Source organism: Astatotilapia calliptera, chromosome 14 (assembly GCF_900246225.1).
Source record: "Astatotilapia calliptera chromosome 14, fAstCal1.2, whole genome shotgun sequence".
Taxonomy (NCBI): Eukaryota; Metazoa; Chordata; class Actinopteri; order Cichliformes; family Cichlidae; genus Astatotilapia; species Astatotilapia calliptera.
Window position 1 is genome coordinate 1370001 of NC_039315.1, and position 10000 is coordinate 1380000.

Below are 10000 nucleotides of genomic sequence, written 5' to 3' on the forward strand. Positions count from 1 at the left end.
CTCTGTTTCCCAGACGTACTTTCGCTTTCATGTGTGTTGAGTCTGATCATTCCTGGAACATTTCTCTGCTCTGTTAAAAGTTGGCTTTAATCAGGAGACCCCCTGCCAGCCTCCAAAGCCCGCTGGCTCTACAGCTCATCAATTTACAGCATTACAAACTGTGCTTGCATCCAAGTGGAGTTTAGCGGCATAAATTACCTCAACATCTGTCTCTGTTCTCCCCATGGAGCTACCTACTGAGATTACATCCACATCTGTTGAAATCATTCTGCTGGCAGCCAATTTCATGATACACGCACAGTGTTGTGATATTATAAAGACAAATATCTCCTTCGGTTTTGTTGCTGATGGTTTTCGATGGCAGAGAAGCTGCGTTCCTGGAGCCGATCTGTTGTTTGGTGCGTTTTCATTTTTGTGCAGGATCCCCGGGCAAACAAAGCCTCTCGTCTCGTGTTCCCAGCGGGACGACAGCAGAGTTCAGAAACCTGCAATCCAGCACATTTCCCTCCAAATCTGACCCAGCGGATCACTGTGGAAAAATGCAGAGCAGGGGCTGACAGAGACCGAAAGTCTGCTCCTCTGGTGATCGCATTACTGCGAGTTTGCTGAACGCTCGGAGCTAAAATATTCCACAGGGCTGATTCTGGCTAGTAAGACAAAAGTTTTGACCCAAAACCGAAAGATTTAAAGCAGCAGAAAGTTTGGTTCCAGATCTTTAAACCACGACCCCTGTGCTGATGGCTGCAGCACACGCAGGTGACTTGGAGACTCCTGTGGGACACAGCGAGGTGACCACATGAGTGAAAACTGGTTTCGAGCATATCTGAGAAGCTGAGGCTTGCAGGGATGAAACAGCTGAGGGGCTGATTCACAGCTGAAGAACTGACGTCCTGGTGCCTTCACGGACCTTCAGCAGCAACCACAGCATGCAGCGCTGCCTCCAGCACCCTCAGCCACAATAAACCCTGATCAGCTCAGACTTACTCTGATTACTTTTAACCTCTTTACAGCTGGGGTTGGGCTCACATCCACCCCTTCATCTGAGCCCTGAGGTTCGCTGGCTCTTTATTCTCACGTCTGCTGACTGACGGTGGCCGGCACACTCTCGCCATCCACATCAGACTTAAATATCTTCTCACGAACCCTTTTTAGGAACATGATCACCTGACATGTGTTATGGTTTCATCCTTGCATGCAAACATGCTGTTCAGTGATCTGTCAGTGTTTCACATTATTTCCTGTCTATGTGCAGTAACAAACACACAAAGTTTTCATGTGTCGGGTTTGCTGAAAGATTCCTGTGTTTCAGGCTGGGAAAAAGTACATTTGGCACCCGTGAGCATCCTAACACGCAGCAGCTGAAAAAATCAGCAGTTGAGAGGCCAGGAAGGGTCCAGCAGAGAAGGCAGCGATGCAGCTCGAAAAGCTGGAGACGCGCTGACAGAGACAGAGTTTCTGGGTTTGGTGGTCTGAAAGCATTTGACCTACTTATTTTTATTGGTGTTTAATGGAGCTTTAAGGAGGCGACAGGCAGATAGAGCGAGCGAGCGAGGTGAAGGAGGGGTCGCCTTCCACCCCGGCAGACTCGGTACGTGCCGAAGGGTTTAAACACACGGGGAGGCACATATGGGTGCCGATGAAGCTTTTACTGCGCATGTATGCAGTGATTTAAGTGCATCAATATGCAGACAGATGGAGGCCGGGCAGAGATCCAGGCAGGCCGAGCGCAGTCGGTCAGGCGGTGGAGAGAAGACCTGCGTGAGATCAACAGTGACTCTGTTTGACTCTGCAGAGAATAAAGAGACGAAGCAGCCGCGGACGCAGACACGTGCAGTGAAACAGGGTAACGCTGCGCTCTGTGCCTCTCGTTCACATCTATCACTCACACGCAGCTCTCAGATCTCTGCGTTCGTGTTACTTCTTACTTCATTAACGGCAAAAACCAAAATAAATGTGACTTTTCTTCAGAGCATCGTACCACGCAGAGCTCTGCACGCTGTGGCAGAGACCGTCACGTGCAGCTGGTTAACGTGGGCGCGTGCTTTGTTTGAAGCTGGATCTGTGGATTTTTCACCACATTAACATCAGCCTCTCTGCTCAAGTTACAACCGCACGGTCTTGTGATCTGCTTCATTTGTGATGAGCGTGCAGAGTTTCCCAGTTACATTAACACTGCCTGAATAACGCTCTGCAGGCTAGGCTAACGCTAACAGACGACTGAAAGCTCAGGAAGAAGAAACCAAAGATGAGCAGACGTGTTTGCAGGAGAAGAGACAAACAGTAAATATATGAAACTATCACAACGTCATGCCTGTGCTTGTTGTACTTGTGCTGTTGCTAGGTGGTTGCCAAGCAACCTGCTGGTATAATTGTGTAATTCAGCTCTTGTGGATCTAAAGAAATGTTAAAACAGGAGCTTTTCTAAGGTGTCACAGAGGCATAAAACAGGTCTGTTTTCTAACTCGTGATGTTGTAGGAGACAGTGTTTCACATTGATTGTGTTACTTTGTGTTGGAACAGTGAAACACTAAAGCACAGAGTTGCTTTTATTCTAACTTTTGGCACCGACTTTCTCCCTGCAGATCGATCTTAGATCTATCCACACATCAGACATGGATCTCCTCAGCAGTTATCGGCCCTGAGTGTTGGGCGTGTTACGGGTGTAACACCTGTGAGTTTTTATTCCCCTTTAACTTAAAGTCCAGCTTTTGGTGATATTTTTCGGCTGTGTTGGTCTCCAAATGTTCTCCAAACTTCTGCAGCTCCAACAGATTTTGAGTTACAGAAAGAGATGATTTGTTAGTCACAGTTTGTTCCTCGCTGGTTGTTTCAGTGTCTTCACGCAGCTTAACCAGAGCTTCACACATAAAAGTATTTTTCCTCCATGAGGGGGAGAGGAGGCGCGAGTACCCAGAACTTACGTGCATTTTGCAGGAACATAAGATGTAAGATGGGGAAATATTGTTTGCTTTTCCAGAAATTTTCCATGAAATAACCCAGCACCTAAAATTCCTTCATTAAATTTTTGGTTATTTCATTGTTACATGAAATTTCACCTAAGTACAGGGTACTTGTGCCTTATTTGTGGGTCGTTTTATGAAGTGTTACTGTAATGTTGATTGAGCTCATCACCAGCTTTTTGCTGGGAGGACAGGTGGAGCTTTCAGCCTGTAACAGAAGCCCAGCAGCACGTCTGAAGCAACAGCTGGAGTTAAACTGGTCTGTGCCTCCAACATCTGCCATCATAACTTCTTTTGTTTTCAGAGAACCACAATGGAAATGAGATTATTAAGCACTCGCCGTCCATTCATCTTCATCAAACACATCTGCATTTTGAAGTTGAGAGTAAAAAATGTTGCGTGAGTGTTTTCATTCCAGTGTTGAAATTTATTTGAATCAGAATCAGAAGCAACATGTCGGTTTTGTGACAACACAAAGAGACTCAAAGATGTGAAAGGCTGAAGCCAAACTCCCTGTGAGGACCGCCTCAGACAGCGGCACAGACTTTGGTTTTAGGCTCCAGGTAAAGGAGAAAGACGTCAGCACGGGAAGACGAGGACGCAGCTCAGGCTGTCGTCCATGGAGCGGACCCCAACGCTCGCATTTACTCTGGTCATAAATCAGCGTCAGAGTGAACTCGACAGCGGTCTGTTCATCAGGAACAGGCCACAGAAAAATGTTTCCCACTGATGTCGATCAAATTTGAAAAGGAAAAGCTTTGTGTCAGTAATTATATCAGCCTGAGGCTGGACAGTGAGCAGGACTTCCTGTTTATACTTCCTCCTTTATCTTTATTGTTGTCTCCACAAAGGAGGTCATGTGATCTGTTACTCAAAAAGTTGTAGAGAAACTTTCTAAAGTCAAAGTGCTTCAGTCGACTGTCCTGGAAGCAGGACAAAGGATCCAGATCTCCACCTGAGCTGGGATCCAGCTCAGAGTCTGGGAATCCACTCCTAACAGGAAGCTGAGTGTGTGTGTGAGAGTGTGTGTGTGTGAGAGTGTGTGTGTGAGAGTGTGTGTGTGTGTGTGTGTGTGTGTGTGTGTGTGTGTGCATGTGCGCGCGTGTGTGTGTGTGTGTGTGTGTGTGTGTGTGTGTGTGTGTGTGCATGTGCGCGTGTGTGTGTGTGTGTGAGTGTGTGTGTGTGTGTGTGTGTGTGTGAGTGTGTGTGTGTGTGAGAGTGTGTGTGTGAGAGTGTGTGTGTGTGTGTGTGTGTGTGTGTGTGCATGTGCGCGTGTGTGTGTGTGTGAGTGTGTGTGTGTGTGTGTGTGTGTGTGTGTGTGTGTGTGTGTGCGTGTGCGTGTGTACTTACTTGGGGTAGTTCATGCAGTAGAGAGTGTAGATGTCGAAGGCTTCACTCTGAAACAGAGAACAGCTGATGTCAGAGCAGCTGGCGTTGAACCAGCAGCCATAAGCCTGCAGCTTCCCTGCGGGGGGCGCTCACCTTTGCTTTTCCTGCAGTTAAAAATGTCTGCATGAATCTGAGACCCTCCCACTCCCACCCCAGCTGTTTGGCCCAGCTGTTTGCAGTTTTATACATTCGGTCTGGCTGCCTGAACTCAGCCACAGGTCCACCTCATAGAGGTCAGAGGTCAGAGGTCTTCGTCCCATCCAGCAGGTATGACCGTAGATGTGCCGCTGAAGTGTGAACCACACTCATCCCTGTAAACTGGGCGAGCTGTCCTTCACGTCCCCTTTCAGTCCACTTCCTGTCAGCCCGTCAGGAGGTTGCAGAGAGAAACCCACACTGTGTCTCCTGCTCGGGTCCTAAAATAACTCTAACGGTTTAATCTAATGTCCACGGTTAAACAGGAAGTTCAGTTCAGCCCAGTCTGAATGAACAACAAGCCTCCCGAGGACCAGACGCTGTTTCTAAACTCAACTGAAGGTGCTCAAAGGTCCTGCAGAAGAGTTTAACCCTGAATGCAGCACAGCCCCCTGCTGATGAACAAAGAGGACCCAGAGGGAAGGGACAGATTACTGTGGAGACTTCCTGCTCTCCTAATCTAATCTACAATCCTGAACGGACTCCTACTGCTCATCCTCAGCTCTTATTCTGACCCCTGACCTCTCACAGAGCAGCTTTGCATCACTCACACTTCAATATAATCCTTCTTTATCTCAAACTGGGCCTCAGTGCATTCTCTGTCCCGAATAAGCTCCTCCCCCTTTCGAGGCCTGGGTTCATTACTATTATTAACGCTAAAAGAAAAAAGCTTTTACACTCATATTTGGTTCGTGCGCTGAAAGGAATCAAAGAGCTTTGACACCACAGAGGTGAGAGAGCATAAAACAGAACACACACACACACACACACACACACACACACGCTGTGTACTCACCCTCTCTACGAAGCACTCTGCGATGGCTGCAGCGTGAGGGCTTCTCTCTAAATCCTCCAGCAGATCACTGAGGACACAAACACAGAGGTCAAAGGTCAGGCTAATCTTCCAACAGGGACTTGTTCTGTGTATTAATGATGATGTCGGTGCATCAGCTTCATCCACACTGGGAACCTTTAGTCCCCATAAACCTCTTAAATGACGTCCCAAAACCTGCAGTTTCTCTGACGTCCAGCAGAGGTAGCAGTGAGTCAGTCCCATAGACTCCCATGTTAAAACGTTCCAGCAGAAACAAACAGCCTGATACACAAACTGTTTTACCTGTTTTAATAACCCACCTGTTTAAATTGTACTAAAGCATAAAGTTTGCATTATAAGGGGCGTGGTCTCTTTGATTGACACGTGGATCGTGACACAGGTGGCTGTAGCTAGCTGTCTCCTAGGCTTTATCTCTGCAAACTGGAGTCCCAGTTGTGCTGTGTAGGACTTTATTTGGATGTTACTGAGCAATAATTAGCAGGTATAACCCTGTAGGTTGGGACCAGTACCAGGACTACACTGGTTTGTCTCTCCTCCCAGTCTTGAATAGGAGGATCTCTCACATGTAAAGCAGAGGTGTTAACCACCCCACCACGGAACCACTGAGGTTCCCTAAACGCATCATCCGGGTGATCCTGAGCATGAAGGACCTGCAGCTTGCAAACTGTCCACAGAGCGAGCACAGACGGTCTGATGCTGTAATAACTAACCATCATACTGTAGTCACAGCGAGCGCTGCGACTGAGAGAGATTAGCATGATGCTACACCAACTCAGGGAAACTCTCCCCCTGACCACCCTCGTCCCTCCACCCTCGTCCCTCCACCCGGCCGAGTACAACAACCTTCTTTATCGCTTTGTTTTAATTCGTCCTCTCTTTTCTCCATCCATCTTAACCACACTGTGCACTTCTTAAGCCACAGCGGCGTGATGCCAAACCAATCCAGATTCTGTGGAATAACCTTTGACCTGCTGGCCGTTTGCTGCTGAGCTCAGAGTCTCCGTCTGTGGTTTTAATCAATACTCGTTTAAGGTCATTCGTGCAGGACGAAGCAAAGCTGGAAACAACTGAGTGGCAGCAGAAAGCGTCAGCGCGTTACGCTCGCCTCGTCTTTTTGAGGACTCATCATAAAGCTTTGACGGTGGTTATCGTGCCGAGCGAGAGCGTTCGGACGCCCGCTGGGGTCGCGGCGTTGCTTACAAACCTTCTCTTTCTCTCTCGTCGGGTTTAACGTCCCGATGCTCTAACTTGGTCTCTCTGAAACAGACTCCGTGTGTTTGAGATCTATGTGCAGCCGTGCACGTTTTCAGGCCCATGGGTGCCTGAAAGCTGCCGGCCTCCAAACCAAAATGAATTATGAGGAAAATTTGGGAAAGAAGGAATTTGTTGCAAAACAGGAAACTTGTTGTTCGCTGTGACGCTGAACAGAGCGAGGCGTTTTAATCTAACACGGCCAACAGCGAAGAAACACAAGAGCATCTGACAGTGAGTCAGGTCGACGTGAATCAAATTGTGAATCATGCAAAGCTACCCTAGAAAAGTGGATTTAGGTTGAAGTCGAAGTCTCCGTCCTGACCGTGCGTTCTGAGGAGCTTTGATGACCTCGGCGCAGCTGAATCTGGTTATTTCCCCACCGCGCAGTTTAAAAATAACACGAGCAGTAAAACAAACTGTTGCATGAGACTGAAAACGTCTCTGAGAAGCTTTGTTTTTATTTGGCGAGGCCGATGTTTGTTGCTAGGCAGAAACTCGAGCCAAATGTCTGATGACTATCTGAAAAAGTGCAGCTCTCTGAACAATGCATCAGGAATGAGCGGAGCCTCAGAGAATTTCACTGGAGGGACTTTTACTGCTGGACATATTTCACGTGACGTCGGACGACTGAGGCGGCGTGAACGAAACACGCCGACAGCTCATATGAGTTTATGATAAACATGGATCCATCTGAGCTGAGATCAGACAGGAGACATCGTCCTCCAGCTGCCTCTCACTGATCTGAACTGCTGTTTCATTCATTTTTACTTTCCTGTAACAAGACATTTAAGTTGGTGATGATCTTTTTCTGCCATATTGGAGCAGGCCTCCATCTGGTAACACCAGAGGACCCTTCGTTTGTGCAGGTTTGTCTGACGCTCATCTCTGGATGATTAAAGTGAGTAAATGAGCTTCGTCTGAAGGGACGGCGAGGAGCTCCGCCACATCGTCTGACGGGGATGCTTCAGATGTGTTCCAGGCACATCCAGCTGGAGAGGAGACCTCTGGAAGTTTTCCCGAAGAAGAGCTGGAGGAGGTCTGAGCAGCAGAACATGGAGGACGAGCTGCATCCACAGGTTGGAGTTTGCGGATCAAACCACGTGAGAAGCTTCGGTTACTGAGGACGAACCCACGAACGCTCAGAGCCCTGATAATGAAAAGCATCGTCCGTGTTTCACGTACGTCGACGGATTACTGTGAAATACCACTTTCACTGTTTCACAGTGAAACGAGCTGATTTTGATTATTTCTGGGAAAACGAGGAGCGTGGTGGTGTTGCGAGCGAGCGGCCGTGACGAGGAGGAGATAGGAGGAGATTATATGAGGTCACGCTGCAAACTCTTACTGCATTCTCAGCTAACGAGCTCCGATCGAGGCTCTCATTATCACAAACACACACACACACATATCCGTGCGTATGGACCGACACACACACGCTCCCTCCTCCACCTCCTCTTCCTCGCTGCCTTCGCTCGCTCGCTCGCTCGGCTCTGGCGTCAGGCCTCGTTTTGTGGCCGGCGGACATCATTAGCCGGGGATTATGGGAAAGGAAGAGGGAATTCTGGGAATGGAGTGACCACAGAAAAGCCGGGATGTCAGAGGCAAAGCGGCAGGCAGACAGAGAGAGAGACGCCACAATAAAAGTGAAGGAAGCACAGAGACGGGACGACGACGTGAGTAAACAGAGAGACGGAGCTGATAATTAAAGACAGAAGGAAAAATGTCTTTAATGTGGGACGACAAGCATGTCGGGGAAAAACAGAGATATCGGCAAAGGAAATGGAAACGATCACAACGCTGATCCACGCACGTTTGTTTATGTGCACGAAGCAGCATTTAAGGCAGGTCTGTCAGGTCAGTCCGAGAGCAAACCGGCAGCACGCCGAGCTGTCAGCGCTCGTCACGGCGACGGCGTCCACACACGCACACGTCCTGTCCACGCTCAGCGAAGCCTTTCAACAACGGTCTGGTTTACTGAGTTTTAAAGCTAAACTTTCTGCTCGTCTTCATTTCCTGCTTTACAAACACGCAGCCCACAGCCTGACGCAGACTTGGGCGGGCCACGGGTTTCCACCAATCCCGACGAGGCGTGCACCTGAGGAGCAGACGAGCTGCTTCCCCTCGCCGTCAGCAGGAAGAGCACGAGGTCAGCGACATGGAGACGCAGCTTCATTGTCTTTTAATTTAGACAATTTATTAATTAAAATCTATTAAAATAAAGCAGAATATCCTTTTGCTGTGTTTAATGTTTTGGCAGTGATAATGGGAGCGTCCTGATGCCTGAGTTAAATAAGTCCAGTGATCACACACGGTGTTATGGCGCTCGTCTATGGGAAGTCCTCTGATTGGCTGCTGCTCCTGTCCATCCTCTGCAGATGACGTTTTCCCGCCTGTTTCTCCTGGATGTTCACACCTCAGCTCATCAACACATTTTATCTCCTCCCTTCTTTTCCCAGGAATTTAACCCACTAAATAAGCAAACCTAACCTTGACCCCGGGGGACCCCGTGACCCCCAAAACACCGAGCTGGGCCTTCCCCTCCTCCACCTCTTCCTCCTTCTCCCCTGCGGGTTGGGGCCAAGAAAACACAGGTCTGGTTTTCATCCTCCCTCGGAGCGCCGGCTCTTTAACGCAGTGATAAACAGCAGCTGACTGAGCGGCGTCTCAGAAACGCGCTGAGACGAGGACGAAGACTAAAGAGTTGAATGCAGTGAAATGTGTTTTTATCAAAACTCTGATGGCGGTGTGTCGGCGGGTTGACTGCAGAGCAGGAGGCGGGTCCACAGTCACACGGCTCAGACGCATCACAGAGCCGTTCGTTTCCACCTTATTGTGGATTACAGCAGCTTTGCATGACTCGCAGTTCAAAATAATCCTTCTTTAGCTTACACTGGGCTTCAGTTCATCTGTCATTCTTCTGATTGGCTGCTCCTCAAAAATTAGGGTTTAAGCAGCAGGTGGGTGGGGCTTCTGATGACCAAATAAGGATGAGGAATAGAAATTTTACAGTAACACCCTCCGAGTTCACAGCAGGGGCTGAATTTGGGACTGTTGAATGATGAAGGGGAACACTACATTTGATACCAGGATCATCTTCTTGACTTGATTAACGGTTATATTTTAAGGTTACGCTGCTTTATCTGCAAGCCACTTTGCAACCCAGCGCCAGTCCAGTTCATCCTTTCATGCTGAAGCGACAGAAGCTCCTGCAGGTGGAAGATGTTTCCCATTGAACTTTGGCACCCTGACCGACACATCACAGAGCACCTCGGGGTTCGGTATCTTGCCCAAGGACGCTTTGGCATGGAGACTGGAGCAGCCAGGAATCAAACTACCAACCTTCCAGTTAGCAGATTAGTTACTCTGC

General features: G+C 48.6%; 1 protein-coding gene across 5 annotated transcripts in view; it reads right to left on the reverse strand.

The window, feature by feature from the left end:
- plekhg2 (pleckstrin homology domain containing, family G (with RhoGef domain) member 2) overlaps positions 1 to 10000 on the reverse strand; it is an 80304-nt gene that overhangs the window by 32886 nt on the left and 37418 nt on the right. For all 5 annotated transcript variants that reach the window (XM_026191414.1, XM_026191413.1, XM_026191412.1 and 2 more), the window contains 2 exons: positions 5341 to 5407; positions 4311 to 4357 (listed from right to left, as the gene is read on the reverse strand). In XM_026191414.1, coding sequence (XP_026047199.1) covers positions 4311 to 4357; positions 5341 to 5407 — 114 coding nt within the window. The remainder of the gene's footprint in view (positions 1 to 4310; positions 4358 to 5340; positions 5408 to 10000) is intronic.